The sequence below is a fragment of the Tyto alba genome, unplaced genomic scaffold (assembly GCF_018691265.1).
Source record: "Tyto alba isolate M040663 unplaced genomic scaffold, T.alba_DEE_v4.0 Super-Scaffold_8, whole genome shotgun sequence".
NCBI classification, from domain to species: Eukaryota; Metazoa; Chordata; class Aves; order Strigiformes; family Tytonidae; genus Tyto; species Tyto alba.
This window is the reverse complement of record NW_024881329.1, coordinates 19,006,403-19,025,193: the sequence shown is the minus strand read 5'-3', so window position 1 is coordinate 19,025,193 and position 18,791 is coordinate 19,006,403. Positions and strand designations below refer to the sequence as shown.

The 18,791-nt window shown below is 58.3% G+C and overlaps 1 protein-coding gene across 3 annotated transcripts in view; it reads right to left on the bottom strand.

The window, feature by feature from the left end:
• Positions 1–2,547: 2,547 nt before the first annotated feature.
• Positions 2,548–18,791, bottom strand: part of KDM2A (lysine demethylase 2A) — a 51,175-nt gene continuing 34,931 nt past the window's right edge. For 2 of the 3 annotated variants that reach the window (XM_042784704.1, XM_042784703.1), the window contains 10 exons: positions 17,126–17,547; positions 10,246–10,329; positions 8,187–8,453; positions 7,835–7,966; positions 7,665–7,754; positions 6,120–6,832; positions 4,924–5,087; positions 4,425–4,583; positions 4,006–4,221; positions 2,548–3,874 (listed from right to left, as the gene is read on the bottom strand). In XM_042784704.1, the coding sequence (XP_042640638.1) occupies positions 3,693–3,874; positions 4,006–4,221; positions 4,425–4,583; positions 4,924–5,087; positions 6,120–6,832; positions 7,665–7,754; positions 7,835–7,966; positions 8,187–8,453; positions 10,246–10,329; positions 17,126–17,547 (2,429 nt within the window). In that variant the 3' untranslated portion in view covers positions 2,548–3,692. Of the gene's footprint in view, positions 3,875–4,005; positions 4,222–4,424; positions 4,584–4,923; positions 5,088–6,119; positions 6,833–7,664; positions 7,755–7,834; positions 7,967–8,186; positions 8,454–10,245; positions 10,330–11,830; positions 11,953–17,125; positions 17,548–18,791 lie in introns of those variants that run through there. The other variant, XM_042784705.1, reaches the window with a different exon arrangement.

The following is an 18,791-nucleotide window of genomic DNA, read 5'->3' as shown; positions in this document are numbered from 1 at the left end:
GGGGGGCGTGGCCCCATGGGGGCACGCCCTTTAAGTTGCTCCGCCCACGCGGGGCGTGGCCGTGGCGCCGGCGGGAGAGTGGGGGGCGCTGCGTGGGACAGGTGTGTGGGGGGGTGGGTGTGTGACACCGTGGGTAGGTGTGACACCCGGTGTGTGTGTGTGTGTGACGCCGTGGGTGGGTGTGACACTGGGCGTGTGGGTGTGACAGTAGGTGTGTGTCACTGTGTGTGTGTAACAGCGGGTGTGACACGAGGGGGGTGGGTGTGACACCCGGTGAGTGTATGTGACACTGGGGGTGGCACCATCTGTATGACACCTTGGGTGGGTGTGCAAAACATCGTGTCTGTGACATCACGTGGGTGTGACACCCGGTGTGACACTGGGGGTGTGTGACACGGTGGGTGGGCGTGACACCGTGTGTGTGACACTGGCTGTGACACCATCTGGGGGAGTGTGACAGCATGTGTGTGTGACACGGTGGGTGGGTGTGACACCAGGTGGGTGTGTGTGACCCCGGGTCTGACACCACGTGTGTGGGGGTGTGACACCAGGCATGTGACGCTGTGTGTGTGACACCGTGCGTGGGTGTACCACTGGGTGTGACAGTGGGTGTGTGACACCGTGAGGGTGTCACGTACGTTCGTGACACCGTGGGTGAGTGTGGCACCGGGTGTGACGCCCTGCAGCGCATCCGCGTGGACGCACACGCGTGTGACGGCATGTGACATGCAGCAGCTGGTCCCCACGGCCCGGAGGGACCCCATGGGGACCCGTGGCGCTGGGTCACGAGTGGGGTGAGACACAGGGATGGCTGCCGCCACCCCTCCAGGAGGTGACGGGGACACGGGGGACGGATGCCACCGTGTCCCCCCAAATTCCTCTCCAGGGGTGGAGGAAGCCCCTGGGCGAGGTGGGGGGGGGGTCCCCTCTGCTTCCCTCGCAGACAAACAACGGGCAGAGCCCAGACTCAGGGTTTTGGTTTTCTTGACATTATATTTTTTTTTTTATTCCAAAATTCCACCCCCAGGAAACAAAATATTTTTCCCTTCAGAGGTTGGTATCTTCCCCCCTATTCCCCCCCCCCATCTCTGTGGTAATATGTTATGAGCAAAGATCCTCCCTAAAACCAATATTGGAGAATGCTTAGAAAAAGGAAAACCAAACCAACAAAAAACAAAACAAAACCAGAAAAAAACCCTAAAATAAAACAAAACAAAAAAAATTGCCAACTAGCTCCCCTCCCTCTGACCCCAACAAGAAACCCCCAACCCAAACCATACCGACTGAGAGAGCATAAGACTTGGTTTGCTTTTACCCTTAATGCTTACATTTAATTTTAAAGCACAAACATCAGAGATGGACTCTAAATCGCCAACAAAAAAATATATATTTACAATATTTCTCCGGGGGGGTGGGGGGAAGGGGGGCGGGTAGAGGAAAGAAGGGGAATTGAAACAAAAACAAAAACACAACCAAACCCTTAAACAAGTGATTTTTCTTGCGGGAGTTGTCTTTAGGGAGCAGTCTGGGTTGCTTTTAAATCACTAAGTGATTTTATATATATAATTCTCTTTTTCTTTTTTTTTTTTTTTCCCTCTTCCTTGTGGATTTTCACCCCCTGCCCATGGGTGGGGGCCGGGGTGGCCGGTTGGGTGACGAGGGTCTCACGCCAGAGTCTCTGAGGCTGGTGGTGGAACGGGACGGGACAGGACAGACAGACAGACCCCGGGGAGGACTTGCTGCCCCCCAGCTCAGCCGCTCGCCCACCTCCCGCCCCGAGGGAGGGTCCCGCTGCCGAGGGAGCCCTGAGCCCACCCAGTTCCGGCTAAAAGCTTTAACCCCAGCTTTTTTTTTTTTTTTTTTTTTTAAATGAATATTTTTTCTTTGTGTTGCGAGACTCAAAAAAAAAAAAAAAAAATCAATCTAAAGCAAAAAAAAACAAAAAACAAAAAACAAAAAAACAACAAAAACAACCTTTCCATTCTTCCGACGTCTTTCCCAGGAGCCACCAAGAGACACTAAGGCAGGCGGCCTCCACTGCCCGGAGGGGCCTGGCTCTCTGTGCTCTTCCTCTCACCCGGGGAGGGGGTTTTCTGCTCCAAACCCCTCCCGGCATCACCGCAGCACAACTGCCCCTTGTCCCCCGGCCCCCAGCCCCCACCGAGGCCGGGGGCAGAATGGGTGCTGGGGGGGGGGTGGGGTGGGGTGGTTTTTCCTCCCTTATTGCTTCTGAAGCAGCGGGGCTGCCCTCCGCGGGAACCCCCCTGCCCCTCGCTCGGCCTCGCCGGGGCTGGGGACTGGTGGCACTGGGAGGATGGGGGGGACACGGCGGGGGGGGGGGGGGGGTGTCGGGGTTGTGCTATCTGTAGGCGCTTGCCAAGGGGCTGGGGAGGGGCAAGCAGGGTCCTGACACCGGGAGAGAGATGGGGAGCGTCCGATCACAGGCAGGACAGGGAGGGAAATAAAATAGTGACCCAAAAGAAGATTCCAACTTTTTTTTTTTTCTTTTCCTTTTTTTTTTTTTTTTTGTTATTTTTTTTGTTTGTTTGGTGTTTTTTTTTTTTTTGTAGTTTTTTTTTGTCGTAATTTTTTTTTTTTTTTTTTTTTTTTTTTTAAAGTGCAAAAAGCTCTCTGCTGCCCTAGAGAGAGGTTCTTTGGACCGACCATTCATTGCAAAGGAAAAACGGCAGCTAAAAGGGTTTGGGGTAGGACAGGACAATGCAGTGGGGCGCTCGTGCCAGTTCGGTCCCAGGCCACAGAGCAGCCTTTGCCCCTCCGGCCCTAGAGTGCTTCATGATGCTGGGCCACATGTAGGGAGCTGGGGAGGAAGAGGAGGCAGCTCCTGTCCCCCCCTCCCTGCGCTCACTCACCCCTGCCTGATGCTTTCTGAGTCCTCCCTGAGCTCTGATGTACCTGTGGTTTCTCCCCGGCCGTCACCTCTGTGGGGGGGCTGCGTCGGGACAGACGATGCTCCGGGGGAGACCCCAAAGTGGGAAGCGCGTTTTGACCCCCAGCATCGCCTCCCCCTGGGGCTGCCAAGCCCCTGCTCCCAGCCGGCGTGGGTCAGGCCCGCGGCACCCCGGCTGCAGGGCTCCTGCCCTTGACACCCAAAATGCCGCCTGGATGTGTGAGAGAGGTGGGAGAAGGAGCTGGCGGGGGGGGTTGGATCACAGCCCCCGCAGCCGGACGAGGGAAACCGTAAAGGGACAAGCGAGGAGCTGGTGGTGGCACGGAGAGGGGGACGTTTTGTTCCAGCTCTGCTCCCGCTTCCTTGGTGAGACCTTGACCCTCAAAGCTTTGTGCTAACGGGGAAGTGACAAGTGTTTCAAGGCAAGGAGACGACGGGGAGGAGGGGAAAAGCTGGGGGGGAAGAGGGTGCCCCATTTCTCTGCACAGAGATCTCTATTACAACCTCCGCCTTGGGAGTGGCTAGCCTCTGGGCTGAGGCTCCCTGCCATTTGCCCGTTCCTCCTCTGGTACTGGCCAGCCTGGCGGGACATCTTCATCATCAGAAGTCCCGGGGGAGGAGGAGGAAGGACGGTGGAGTGAGGCCAGCAGCGGCCCTGCCTGCCAAGTCAGGTGGGAGGCAGCGGCAGGACACGAAGGGCAAGGTGGGGATGTGGAGGAGCGGCTCTCCGAGAGGGGTGGGATGGGCTCTTTTCCTTCTCCTCAGTCTGCCCCGCGGAGGGTCTCTAGCTGATTTTTTGGATCAGCTTCTCATCGGACAGGCAGTAGAGGCTGTTGATGGACAGGTCCGAGATGAAGTGCTCACAGGCTTTGCGGGTAATCTGTTTGCAACCTCGCAGGTCGATTAGAGTGACGTTGGAGATGCGGCGCAGGTACAGCAAGGCCTGGTCTGTCAGCTTATTGCAGCCTGGCGAGGGGGTGGGGAGGAAACGAGAGGAAGAATGAGCTGCAAGGCCTCCGCCAAGCCAGAGCCGAGCTGTCAGGCTGGGAGGAAGAAGCCGCTTGATGACGGCAAGCCACCCAGAGCAGCGTACCCACCTGCCATGTTGAGCTCGGTGAGGGAGTTGCGTGTGGAAGAGCCCACGGCCGTGAGGAGGTTGACCGACTGGTCTGTAAGGTGGTTGCAGTGGCTGAGGTCGAGGCGGGAGAGCAGGGGCATATGGCGGATGATCAGCCGCAGCGTGGCGTCGGTGATGTCCAGGCCGGCGAGCCGGAAATCGATCATGTTGCGGAGTTTGCTGCGATTGTCCTGACCTGCAAAGGGAGAGGAGAAGCTGAACGCTGACTATCTGCCCCGCTGTGGGGGGCTGGGAGGGGGGGCGCATTCCAGATCCAGCATCGCCTCCCCGCTCTGGGCCCAGCACGTCACCCTCTTCTAGCTCCCCACAACCCGTGGGGACCCTCCTCAGTCACCACCGCCTCAACTTTGGCCGGTGGCAGCCTGAGAAACAGCTTACTGGGTTTGTCTGTTGGAGGTGTGAGTAAGTCCCGGATCTGAGGGTCCTTGATTCCTACTGCCCACCGAAGATCGAGGGTCCTGAGAAAGGGGCAGCTGGAGGTACTGAGAGCACAGACCGCAGACCAGGAACAGCCCGCTAAGATGAGGTCTTTCAGGCCTGTCAGGAGAAGGGGGAGAGGTAACAAGTCAGACGGGCTTGGTCAGCTCTGAGGCATCCCAGTTCTCAACCTTTCTTTCTCCAGGCACATGAAGAAGCAGCTCCCCTCCCTGCCTGGCGTGGGACGGGGAACCGGGCTCTCTGAAGGAGAGGTTAATGCAGCAGCAGGAAACCACGTCACTCTCGGCTGCTTGCTGGGTGATGGGATCCAGGCAGCCAGGAGTTTTCGAGCTGGAGGATACCAGGGTGCAGAGCCTGTCTCTCGCTGTGGTCCAGCTGTCAGGATGCCTCGGAGCAGGTTGGTGGCAGAGGTAGGGACCCCTCCCCAGCCCACGCTCACCTGGCAGCCTGTTGACGAGCCACGTAAGCTGTTTTTTGGAGATATTGGTCCAGCTGAGGTCGAGGCTGACCGGCTGTCTTTTGATGATGCCGCTCAGCGCCTGGGGGGTGATGGACTTGCACCTACTCAAATCTATCTTTGTCCACAATCTTTTGTCACAGCACCTGGGGACAAGGACAAGGCTGAAAGTTAAGCCCTGAGAGCCCCCTGAGACACAAGGCAGCTGGTGGGTTGCCTGGCTTTGAGGAGGAGCTCAGCCCTGGCGTGGCCCCAGCCACAGAACGAGGCTGCTCTGCCTGGTTTTCCCGGGTTTCCCCAAACCTATAAGGAAGTTGCTGAGGGGGTCTGGCTACCCAGGGATGCCCAGAACAGATTTTGCTGCCACGTAACAAGGCTCTGAGTCACAGCCATCTGCCTGCTTGCCCCCTCCTCCCAGGCACTCCTCCTGCCAGGACGAAAATCTTCAGCATCCTTGCTCCCAGCAGGCAAAACACTCAGCCTGGTCCCACCCCACGGCAGCTTGGGGAGGCTCAGGACCCGATGGTGGCTCAGGCGGGCCCCTGAGGGTGCCGCAGCAGTGGCAGGTGAGGGGACTCTCTCCTCCAGCCACCGCGCCACACCATTCCCACCAGCTGCCGATCAAAGCAGGCCGGTCCTTTCCCGCTGTGCCGTTCCTGCTGCTTGGCAGTTAGAAACCTCCCATTTCCAGTCGCCGGCTGTTCCCAAGCCCTCCATCCACAGCTGTCTCGGTGCCAGCATTGTCTTCAGGCCTGCTTGCCCCCCGAGGCCGTTTCCAGCCAGCAAACCCATCCCTGCCACAGCCTGCCTTCCCAAGCCTGTTGGGAGGCCCAGGCAGGACGGGAGGCAGGGAAGGGCAAGGACCACGCAGGGCCGTGGGCGAGGAAAGAGCATCGACACCTCGCAAGGACGTGGTGGGGGACACAGGTGACAGCACCAGTCTGACACCGTCTCCCAACAGAAGGGACAGGAGGAAGGCAGAAGGGGACAATAAAGGTCTGAGGGCAACGCTGCTTGGCAAGTGCCAGCTCCGGGGAGACCCCTTCCCGCCCAGGAAGGTTTGCTGTGGCCATGCCTGGTGCATAGGGGGGAGAGGGGGGTGGTCAGGACGTGGGCAGGCCTGGCCGTGCCACCCCCCGCCCCCCCCCCTCGCCCCACCCCGTGTCCCCCACACTCACCACTTGTACCAGGTCTTGCACACCCGCATGCACTCGCAGAGCTCCCTGCGGGTGAGGTAGCGGAAGACGGACATCCACACCTCGCGCTGCATCCAGCTCTCCTCGCCCTCCTGCGCCCGGCCCCCTCGGCCGTTGAGCCGGGCTGCCCCCCCCTCCTCCGCGTTCTCGTCCTCCTCCTCCTCTTCCTCCTCCTCCTCCTCGGCGGCTGCCTCCTCCTCCCCCCCGCCCCGCAGGGGCATCCTGGTGGGTGCGTGGCGCATAACCACGCGAGGAGAGTGCTGCAGGTTGGTGGAGGAGGCTGTGATGGCTTGCAGCTTGGGGACGATAGAAGTGCCGTGGACGTCTTTGGTGGGGCGTTGGAGCGTCACGGTGAGGTAAGAGCCGTGCAGCTTGGCCTTCTCCACCTCCGACAGCTCCTTCTTGCCGCTGGGGTTGTTCTCTTTCTCCCTCACCATGGTTCGCTCGGTGGCCTGGAGCCGCAGCAGCTGCCGTCGCTTGAAGCGCTCGTCTCTGCTGGCGCTGTGGTGGTCGCTGGGGCCGGCTCCCGGGGACGAGCGGGTCACCACGCCTCGCGGCGACGCCGGGTCATGGATCAGCTGCAGCATGGGGGTGGGCGAGTTGGGCGGGGGGGTCAGGGGCTCCTCGCAACTCCGCAGGGGCCGCAGCACCTTGGCTTGCGCCGTGTCGTCGTCGCTCTCTTCCACCTTCCGCTTCTGCGGGGAAGCGGGGCGGTGGGTTAGCGGGGATGGAGCCGCGGTGGGCCTGGGGAATGCAGCCCCCTTCCCTCTCCTCTTCCTCAGGGCACTTGGCAGGGCCCGCACCAGCAGTGCCCAGTAGCACCAGGACCAGAGTCCACCCACACAGCAGCAACCAACATTTTCCTTCCCCCTTCATAAAAGGGGGTGTCCTCTGAGGTTGGGGGGTGGCTTCCACTCTGTGCTTAAGTCCCCACACCTCTTGCAGTGGAAACTCTCAGGATCACAGCTCAGCACAAGACACTGTGGGGACATGGGGTGCTCATCGCATCCCCTTGAATTGCTGGGGGACCCAAGAACCAGGCAAAGGTACACCCTGAGCACGCGTATCATCCAGGAGAAGGTGAAGGTGCCCCAGGATGACTGTTCCTCGCCTGGCTTGCCTTAGCTGCCGTGTTTCCATCCACAGCTGTGGGCACGGTCCTACAGGAGATGTGGCAGCCGTAGTGTCACAGGCAGCACCGGCAGTGGGCCAGCCACTACCACATGCAGTCCGGTCGCTGCCTGGCAGAGGAACCCGGCTGTCCCCGCTGCTTTCACAGGAGCCTGGCTTTGGCCTGCTGCCGGGCTCCCTGGGAGCCGTGGACAGAGAGCAGGATGCTGCCAGGCCCCTCCCAGTGATCCTCACTCTCCCTACTCACTGCCCAACTGGTCCCCCAGATCGTGCTGGCGCCTGCCCGCCCTACCCACGCAGCCCGGGCTGGTTGAACATTGCCCATCTCCTAGCAGGAGGCAGTGGGATGGAGGGGGACACGGATCCTGCACTGGCACAGCACAACTCGCCTCCTACCTGGCCCTTCTCTGCGTCGTCACCCTGGTAGCACTTGGGGCACTCCCAGCAGTTAGGGAGCTCATCGTTGAGCAGCCCTTCTCCATCCATCTGTGAAGAGAAGAGGGTGGTCAGCAGCAGTCCTTCCCCGCAGCCAAGCCCCCCTCTAACCCAGCGCCCAGGCGGCTCACCTGCAGGCAGCCAGGGTGAACGATCTCGTTGCAGATGCAGCACTCCATGAGCTTCTTCTCAAAGTCCTGCGAGTCCTCGTTCTGATCCACTTCCCCGCAAAGTGCACACGTGACCGAGTGAGGCAGCCTGGGCTACAAAGGAAAGCAGGAGTGAAACCAGTGTAAGGTGGGACAGACTTCCCCCTTTCCTCTTTCTATCCCCCACCGCCTGAAAAACGGGGAAGGTGCCAACTATCCCCCCCAGGAATCAAACTTAAGTCACAGCGCTCCTCTCTCTGACCCTAACTGGCCACACAGAGTTGCTGCCAGGCCGCAGCAAACTTCTGAGAAAAAGATCAGGCTGCAGACTCACCGCTAAGCATTGCCGAAGGACGCAGGACTGCTTCATGCGGCCAGGCCCGCCGAACTTCTTCATGTCCCTGCAATAGTGGCACATGCCACACTCGCCCTGCATGCAAGCCTTGCATTTTCGGCACCGCACCCGCCTCCGCCTGGCGCCCGACACGATGGGAGAGACCGTAGGCCTGACGGGTGTCGGGCGGGGGGTTGGCTTCATGGTGTGCGGCTTGGTGATGGGGATGGTGGGCAGGCGTACCCTCAGCCGGGCCTGGAGCTTTAGCTGGCAACAGAAATAGAGAGGGAAGCGCTAGGAGATGTGTGAACCGCTGCGTTCAGCTTGGATCAGAAAGCCTCTGATTCCCAGCTCCCTTGCTGCGACCTCGGATAATGTTCCGGAGAGCAGCCCCGCTCCCTCACCTCTCTGCAGATGAAGGAGCCCGTATCGGCGCTGCCTCGAGCAGCTCCACACTCGTTCAGCCTTCGCCACCCCATGCTGAGAGATCTCTCCTTCCTCCCAACCCCCCCAACCAGGAGTCAGAAATGGGTCTAAAAGGGGCTGCTGAGTCCCAACAGCATCGCGGCACTCTGACAACAGCCACTTCTGAGGCAAGGAATGACCAAGTCCACCCAGGCAGCCAAGGGGCTGTCCTCTCTCTGTGCCACCCAGGTCCTTTCTGTGCTGGCTGTGCAAGGGGACAGGGCTCAGCCGTGATGTGAGTGCTCTGGTCAGCCCTTTCCCGCAAGCTGGAGGCGTGCTGGGAACACCCAAGAACCTGTTTATAGTGCGGGATGGGACAGCACAGTTCTCCAGCAGCCGCCTGCTGCCACGTGCCCCATCAGCCCTCACAGCAAATGCAGCAGCACCCTTCTGGGATCGGCCGTGATGGTGGGTGAACCACAGCTGATGGGCTTAGAGAAGGGCAGGCACCCAAAAAAACCCAGCGCAAGGACAGGGTCGGGGGGGGTGTGTGGGTGCCAAGCATCTGAGTCCATAAACATGCAGACGTCTCCAAGCAAAGCTGCCTGAGATGTGCTTGTGCTGGTGAAGGACCAGGAAATCAGGCTGGATCCCTTTGGGCAGGGCGGGCAGGCAGAGACAGGCACCTCCAAGGGGCAATCTGAGAGGTTTGTTTGTCTCCAGACACCCAGCCGGGGTGTTACCCACCCTTCCCAGCGCGCTGGGGTCCTGCCCTTCCCATACGCCTGCCCGTGAGCCCGTCTCCTGGCAGGAAGGAAGCAAATGACCTACGAGAGCCGTCCTGACGGGCCACGGGAAGGCAGGCTGTGGAGGGGAAGTCCGGCCGGCCAGCAGCAGGCTGCTCTTTGCCTCCATCTGCCCAGCGAGCTCAGGCCAGGCTGTGGCCCAGCTTTGGGCCCTGGGTTATAAGCACAGCTGGAGCAGGAAGGGCAGGAGCACACTGAAAGGTCCCTTTCCTGAGAAGCTGGCTGCTCTCTGCAGGTAGAAACTCCCCAGGAGGGAGCTGCCTGCAGTGGGGTTGCAAGAGCCAACGCTACGGCACGGGCAGGGACCCAAGGGGCATGCTCACCCAGCAGCGAGGGGCCAGCCCGACCACCGAACAGGCAGGGTTGATGCTGATCATCAATCCCCACACCTCGTCCTTCATCTCTCTGGGAAGGTGACAGCAATACGTTCGCCTGACACACAGCGTTACTCCTACCACTCAGGACTCCCTTATCAAGCTGGAGAGCTGCCCACAGAGCACCCTTTAGAGGATCACCCCTACGCCAGCAGCTGAGTTCTGTCTCCTCCGAGCATGACCAAGGGGCTGGAGAACACGGAGCAGCTGAGGCTGACCCAGTTACCACCCACTGGCTGAGCTGGGGTAACTGGCACGGTGGGAGACCTCCGCCACCACCAGCAAACAGGTTTCCCCGCACGGTTGTGCCCCACGGCTTGCCTCTGCTGCTCCCTTTCTGCCCGCGGGCTCCCGAGGCACGTACGGAAGCGATGCCACCGCACCCCAGCTGCGGGCAGAGGACTCAGCTGAGGGCAGGTTAATCAGCTCCACCACACACGATACCCGCCCAGGTCCCCTCCTCACAGCTCCTACCTTATCTCTCTTGGGCCACTGGACGATGGGGATGCCTGTAAGTGCCAGTTTGGGGTCGCTGTTCGCGTATTCTTCTAGCAGCAGCTAATGGAGAGAGAGAGGGGGTGGGAAAAAAAAAAAAAAGCAAAGAGACAAAAAGCACAGGTGTGAGCAGAGTGAAACAAGGCTCCCGCCAGCGAGGCAGGCTCCGACCAGATGCCAAGGCCAGCGTGCTTCAAACACGGGCTGGGAAGGAGCCCTCCTCTACCCACGCCTGTGAGCAACGATCCCTCCCCACATTAGACAGACAAGCTCTGTCGAGTCGATCTGCACGAACGCTTTCAACTGCATTTCAGCCCCGAGGCCCCGTGCTGTGCAGTGGTCGGGGGGAAGAGCTCCGAGCTTTTGCAATCCAGGGGGATTTAAGGAAGGGGGGTGGTGTGGTTGGATTTCCTGAGGGTTGCACTCCCATCTACTGCCCGGGCACAGGGTAAGCTGGAGGGCGCAGTACTTGGAGCCCCAGCACTCCCTCCACAGCCTGGCACAAGCTGCCGGGTAGCCAAGAGCTGCTCCCCCGCATTGCCTCAGGGATTGGCTTTGACTTTGACACCAGAGATCCCTCGGCACCGACCGGACGGGCGCGCTGCCCTAACAGCTACCTTCTTGCTCCGGGTAAATGCTAGCTCCCTGCGTTCAACCCTTGCTGTTTCGGTCCCCTCGCTCCCTTCCATCGCAGCCCCCTCCCCATATCAGTTCCTCCCCAAATTTGCCCATTGCAAAGGTGCTTTATTTACTTGGCGTTGCCATGACTACGCCAGCCAGAGTCTCCTGCCGGCATCCCCACTCGTGCGATGTTTCCCGCTGTCAGGCGGGACCAGGGCAGGGGGCTGGCTGGCGTCCCCCCCCCTTTCCGTGGGGCTGGCCAGTGGGTTTCCCCCCCCGTTCCGTGGGGCTAGCTACTCCCCGGGTGTGCGCCCCGGCTTTCCGGTGCTCTCCCGCCCTTCTCGGGCGGCTGCGGGTGGCAGGAAGCCGCGGCCTCCCCTCCGCTCCCCAGCAGCGCAGCGTGCTGCCTACAGACTTTCCACCTCCCCGCCAGCCTTCCCATGAGCACACGCTGAAAGGAAAGGTCAGGGGCTGGGGACTCACACACATAAATATATATGTGTGGGCAGGGAAGCGCAGCCTCCCCCTGCCCGGGGCACCGTGGGGGGTGGCGGTGGCTCAGGCACGCTTTCAGCTGCGGGGGGGGCCAAGGGGCTTGGGGGGGTGGTGGTCGTTGGGGAATGGGAGAAGGGCACTGGGGTCCTGTGGCTGCATCTGGAGTGGGCGACAGCCCGCTCGTCCTCTCTGACCCCTCGCGCTCTGGCCGGGGGGACAAGGCGGAGGGGAACCCTGCGAGCGCAACCGCATGCTTCCCCCGGCCGGCAGGAACTCGGCACCGGCGAGCGCGCCCCGAGGAAAGCGAGGGGAGAGGTGAGCCCAAGCACCAGCCAGGGACCCCCTTCCAGGGAAGCAGGGGTCCCCCCGCGGTCCCCTCCCACCCTGGCTGGGACGAGAGCATCCCCGCGTCCCCTCCCCATCCCACGAGCATTGCCAGCTGCCTGACCTTGCGCCTCTGGAGCTGCCGAGACTCTGGGGTGAAGTTTGCCGAGCCCTCTTTGTTTCGGTGCCCGCACTGCGAGGGCTGGGGGCCCCCCCCCCTTTCCCCGGACACCTCCAGGGGTTGGGTTCAGTCTGAGCGGACCCGAACCGGACCCCCGGTCTTCGGGGCCATGGCTGGGGGAGCGGTTGCGCCTCCCACCCTGAGCACCCCCAGCTCCTCCCCGGCTCCGGCAACCGCACTGGCAACCGCGTGCTCCTCCCGAGCCCTTGGGCAGCAGCAGCAGCAGCAGCTTCCTGAGCCTGAAACAATGCTGCTGCGTCACCCACATGCGGTTCCCAGCAATGCTTTGCAACGGGAAGATGGCAGAAGAGAAAAAAGCGAGCGAACGAGCAGAGAGGGCAGAGCTGTTCTGCTGCAGAGCCGGGAGGGGCCGGGACGGGCGGCTGGCGCCGTACGGATTGGCGCAGGGGCCCGGGCGGCGCGGCCCACCTTCCTCCCTCCCTCCGCCACTGCAACCGGAGATGTCGGGGCCAAGCTCCCCAGTGCTGGGGCGAACGCGGTGGAGAGCCCTCAGCCCCAAGCTGCCAAGCCTCCCCCAGCTCTGCTTTTTTTTTTTTTTTTTTTTTTTTTTTTTTTGGGGGGGTGGGGGGCGAGGTGTTGGTGGAAGACGCAGATACCTGGATTTAGGAGACACCACCCCGCTCCGCACCTGCACTCTCACGACCTGGATGGACAAATCTGCCGGGACAAACATCCCGTCGGCCAAGTTTGGGAGCAGCTGTAGTCCCAAAGCCACCAGTGACCTAACCGCTAGAGGGGGACAAACCCATACTGGGCAAAGCCAGGTCTCCCCAGTCAGCCCCAGTTCCTCCAGAAACCACCCCCCCACACCACCCCTCACCCCCCCACACACCAGCTCCAGACCACCGCAATTAAAAAGGTGGAAACTCTTGAAATAAAGCAAGCTCCCCAAAGCAGCACTGGAGGACAGCGACTGCTCCCACTCCTGATGCAGTCAAAGCATCTGCAGGAAACCTCAGCTTTTCTCTCCTGGCCCTGGAGAGCCCAGGAAACCACCAGGTCACACTGACCAGACACCTGAGTCCAGACTGTCACCATCTGAACCGCCAACGACACCCTCGGGCACCCGGCACAGGTTCTCCGCAAATCTCACCGGGGACATCCAGCCCTGCAGCTTGGTTTGGCCTGGAGGAAGTGCAGGATGGCTCCTCCGTCACACTGCCAAGGTCAAGCACATCAGACAGCACACCAAGGTGACGCCTGGTCAGGCAGGATGGCAGAAGGGGTCTTTTGGCCTGGCGTGCTCCAGGCTGTGGCACTCCCATTTGGTCAGGCACCTTGTGGAAGCCACACGCACGGGGAGGGGGGGGACCCTCGCACACAGCTCAGTGCTTCACAGCGTGGTTTGGTCTCATCTGACCCGCAGGCAGGAGTGTGACCACCCTGAACTTCCACATCCATCCCTGCTGGAAGCAGCCCCCATTCCCCACCAAGTCCCCTCTGTGTCCCCACTGCCCTGCAGCAAGTGGGGGACTATGCACACTCTCCCCATGGCCACGGAGAGGGAGTGCTGTGCCCTGAGACCACTCACTCCTCCCAAGGGTGCTCATCAGCGCTTTTACATCCCCTGGGCTTCAGCAAGCTGACACGTTCCCTACTTCTCTTAGACATGAGCACCTGGAACAACAAACTGTCTTGGGAAAGCAGATTCCAGCTGGTAAATTTACTTGGGCAGGGAAAGTAGAGCACGAGGAACATTTTGGGCAGATGTGACCCACAGGAGAAGCAGACCATGCAGACAAGAAAAGAGTAACGTGCGTTTCCAGGCGTGAGAAGGTGCCTCTGATCACAGGGAGGCCCAGGGTACACAGGCAATGCCAGACCAGGGGCTTTAAGATGAGGTCCTGGAGACAGGAGCTGCACTTCTAGGAGAGGTGGCTCTTGTTTCAACACCGCTTGGTGCTTCAACACCTCCAGAAAGCCCGAGTAGAACCCGTTTGTGCCAGTTACTGAGGCCGCAGGGCTCGGTGGCACTGCAGTGAGCAAATGGTTCCAACGTGGGCTCAGCTTCCAAGTCAGCCAACAGCAGTTCTGACAGCTCTAAAGCCAGAGCCTCACAGACCTCTGAAGCCTAAATGAGGGAAACCAGCACACCCCAAGAGAGGTCAGAAGTGATGGATAGAAGCAGTCAAAAGACCTCTCAGAAGTTCCCTCTCTGCCAACGACCTTTCCAACAACCCCAGTCCACAGAGGCATCACCAAGCGCACAGAGATTTTTCAGCAAGACATCGGTGCTACAAGGTGACATGTCACTTTGCAAAGGCATATCTCCCAAAGCAGTCCTAGATGCCTTTTTGAATTCTGCAGTCCCTCCCATTTAAGTCACTGGAGAGCAGCTCTGTCACCGGTTCAGAAGGCAGCGATGTGGTGTCACCGGGTGCTTTCCAAGGGAGATGGGCAAAGCTAGAAAGGTTAAGGAGAGGCAGAGGTGGCAACATGCTCTTTCTATTCAAGATGCCCAATGCAGCTTTGTTTACAGAGTCCCAGCAGACAAACAGTCCCTCCTGCCATTGAGCTGGAAGCACATCTTTGTCACATCTGAAGTGTCATGTCCTACCATGTGACGGCTCCAGGCTCAACTCACGATGGGATACAGAAGCATACTTCTTCACGTAACCCAAAATATGGAGATCCTGAAGTCACAATCACCACAAGAGGCTGTGGGAAAAGGCAGCACTTTCCTGGTCTGTACCTGCCTCCCGTGTGCCCCGGGACATGGGTTAGCAGAGGGTGGCAGGAAGCATGCTAGGATTTTTAATCTGGTAGTGCCAGGTCACTACCTGCATGTCTGGGGACTCTGACGAGAAAACACCATGCTCTGAATCTGCGTAGCAGACAGACCAAATAAACATGCAGGTCACAGCCACAAAAGCCTTCCACAACACAGCGTCTGCCTAACTGGACACAACTACGCAGTGACCGCAGCAAAGTTGGCGAGTGCTGAAAACACATTGATTCTGTGCTTCTCTGGAGTGGGTCTTTCCCAATAGTCCTGCTGGCCAGATCCCAGGTCCATTAATGACCTCACCTGGTGCCGTAAGGGTAAGAGTACCTGCTGCAGATCGATGGCCCCAAAGTCAGGCTAAGATGCTGTGAAGGATGTACTGCTTGCTTTTTAGCTTAAGTCACTGAAAACAGATTAGGCTGTAGTTCTCCGCTAGTACATAAAGAGAAATAGCAGATGAACTGAAGGGATCCAGGTCTGGTGCAGCACGAGGGATCCCACATGGATCATGCCTCAGTGCTGCGAGGGAAGATGGGAGCACCAGAACAAGATCAGAGAATGGAAGGGCTGTGCTTACACACAGCCAGGGTAGGACTGTGTTCTGGGAGAGGCAGCTACAGTTGTGCAAGAACACAAAACCTATTAAAGGAGGGAGTTATACCAAAGCTTACAAAGGGAATGTGACTGAAATAGGATCTGTGTCCCACATCATGAGTTACAGATGCATAGATGGCCACTTCACACATCTAGCTTGGTAACAACTTGTCTTGCCTCCAAAAAAAAAACCAAACCAAAAAACCACAAACCAAATAAGGTGTTCTTCATACAAGCTGTTGATATTGAAAACTAGACCCTCACTCATCAGGCTTTTCAGTGACCGGACTAGTTACAAGGTTTAGCTAGAAACGCTTTACCCCTTTTCAGGTTTTATAAGCCAGCCTACATTTGCCGGTTCCATCACCTCTAAGGAAAATGTAAGTTTTGAAAGTAGAGGTTTGCTGTAGTTTGACAACCTTGTCCTGTTTTCTCCAGCTACTGCAGTCTGACAGCTAAGGATCATCATGCCTTAAGGATGCCCTGTAGCACAGGCTTTACTTGGGAGGCTGCTCATCCTGAGGGACAGAGTCCTGCAGCTCAGGACACTTTTAAACCTCAGAGGACAGCCAGCTTAAGGAACAAGCCCTTCAGGGAAGCTGTTTGCTCTGACCAGACTGCAGGGACTTTCACCCACAGCTCATCTGTGACGTACAACCAGACATGGGGGCTGGTGGGTCACATCAAAACCACAAGCAAACACCCATTAGCTCCAGAACGTAATGAGTCCTTTGAACAGGTCTCAAAACCCAGCTGAACACTGACAACCTTGAATGCTTTGCCTTCCAAACACCTGACACACACCACCAGCTTCCCTTTCTCTGTCTAAGGGTGAAATACCGTGCTCAGAGCCTGAGTTTCTCCAGAGCATCATATGGTCCGTGGTAGGGCCAAGGCCACCCCACCGCAGTGGCTCAGAAACACACACACCGTATACTCAGATTCCACAGCACACACACAATCCACTTGAAAAAAGCCACAGGAAACCAAAATTGCAGCCCCTTAACAGCACCTACTCCCACTCCTTCAGCCAAACACCTCCAGAGCTTGGCCTGCAAACGACAGCCCACCCTGGGACCCCAGAGCTGCACCCACTGCTCCAAATGCAGCAGAGCACTGGCTTTACCAAGAGCCCTGCAAAAATCAGGAGACAGCACTTGGAAAAGAAACACAATGGCAGAGACGAGGTTACACCCATGGCTGTGTCTGGATGGCAGCTTCAGTACAGGCAAGCAGATGAACTGGTCACCATCAGCGAGGAAGGGAGCAGAAGGTAACTGTGGATTTAGGGACTAAAATGGACTTCTGGGGAATAGAGTGAGGCTGACATTCTCACTTCAGTGCTGAAAGGGCTAAAACACCAAAGTTCATGGTGTCAGCACAACAGGTCTGGCAGATACAGTGTAAAGCAGGGCAGGGGAAAGAAAAAAAACCACCCACAACCGCCCCTCTCATATAACCTAAGGTCACTGTGCAAAACAACCCAAAGAAACAAGGCCAAATCCACCTGGGGGCAAGGGAAGAGCTCTAACTGTCAGTGTTGAGCAGCCCAAGTAGTCCATGGCCAGAGCACTGACACCTGCAAGGGACCCAGACAGGACCCAGAGGGTTCCCAGATGAGTCTCAGCCACACTGGCTAGGAGCAGTTACTGCTCCTGCTAGTCCTGACCCAAAAATCCAAACCAAGGCTGGCCCTCCGCATCAGCTGGCGTAACATCAGCCTCACGTGGAGGAAGAAGAGGACACCAAGCCTGCAGACACATCACCCCCTTGCCCCAGAATGGGGGTGAGGTCAGGGTCAAGCACAGTTTCCATGTGGGTAAATGCCTTTCCACCTCCAATGCTGCAAGCAAGCGGATGCAGGCCCGAGCACTTGTGGCTCCTTCACGCCTACGTACCTTGACGTCAGCGATGAGGGCGTCCTCATCCTCGATGCCGGTGGGAACGCACTTCTTGTGCAGAGGGAGCGACTCCAGTTTGTCCACGAGGCAGCGCAGCCCCTCCAGCTCAAACTGCGTCAGGTGCACCTTCCTGTTCTTGCGTGGGCTGCCACCGTTCGGGTCCCAGGCCTGGCCGTTTTGGGAGCCGCGGCTGGAATCGGAAGAGTCTATAGATGGGGTCTTCTTCAGACCCGGCAGGCTGCTCCGGCAGCTCCTGCCCAGTTCATCATAGTCCACATTGGCACCATTGGCTACGGGGCTGGTGAGAATGGACCGCCTTGTGACTGGTCGCCTGGGTTCTTTCCCTGCTGCATCCTCCTCTTCTTCCTCCTCCTCCTCCTCTTCCATGTTTACCGAGTCTGAGGAGCTCAGCTCCATATCTGCCACGATGGAGAAAGAGTGAGAGAAGAACAGTGGCCAGACAATCACTCACAGGAGGTGTTTGGTTTCTAGAGGAATCCCCCTGGATACCAGAGATGCTGGAGCAATGGATACGCATGGGGACGAGGCGAGAGGAAAGGATAAGGCATGTAGGGGCTGGAAAAGAACAGCTAAAACCCTTCCCCATTCCTGGCTTGTTTTGTGGGAAGGCGAGGCATGGGACATGGGAAAACCTCCCAGAGGAGGAGAGAGCAGCACCCTAGAATGAATTTCATAGAATCACAGAACAGTTTGGGTTAGAAGTGACCTTTAAAGATCATCTAATCCAACCTCCCCACCACGTGCAGGAGCATCTTTCACTAGATCAGGTTGCTCAAATCCTCATCCAACCTCACTTTGCCTTGGAGGGCTTGGGATCTCCAGCCATCTGATCCTGGGAGTGACTTGGGACCTTGATCCTGCCTTCATGATGGGAGAAAAAGGATGTGGACTCGTTAGATGACTGTGAGGTCTCTGAGCCTGATTGTGCATGATAAAGCACCGTTCTCTGACGGTAAAAGGTAAGGAGGTTCTCCTGCTCCCCTCTTTTCAGCTCTCTGCACTAGTTTCCACTTCACGCTGGTCAGTGGTAGAGAAAAGGCGATGAAGGCACTGGGGGCCTCCAGGCAGGAGGAGGACAGAGACAGCCTTTCCCAAACCAAGCGCTGAGGGAGAGCTCAAGAGGGCCACAGGAAAAGGACAAGAGCTGGGAACTGTGTCCCTCTGCTTGGGCCTTTTGGACAGAAATCGAAAGCCCCAAAGAGGCTGTGGCTGTGAGGAGAGGTGCGCAGGAGGCAGCATTTACAGCCTCTTAGGGGAGTGAAGACAGATTTGCTTCAAGGGCCTTGACTGGAGGCTATCCAGCTCCCTCCCACACCGAAGAAGGCTCTCTAAGAAATCACTTCTTCAACAACTGCTCAGGCCCTGCTTGCCTTGGCTGTAAGGAGGCCAAACATTCCTTTCGCGAGAGACTCCCTGCACTCCCTTACACATAACCTTGACAGCACTTTAAGGCTCTGATCAGCAAGAAAACATTCCTGCCTTGCAGCCCACGGCACAGCAGTGTTTATGGCAACTTCCCTCCACCTCTTCTGCTAAAGGCTTTGCGTGTACCAGCAAGGCCAGGAACTTGTGTGCTGGTTTTGCAGCTGCAAGGAACCTGGCCTGTCACAGGGGCAAAGGAGGAAGAAAAAGTCTGGCTAAT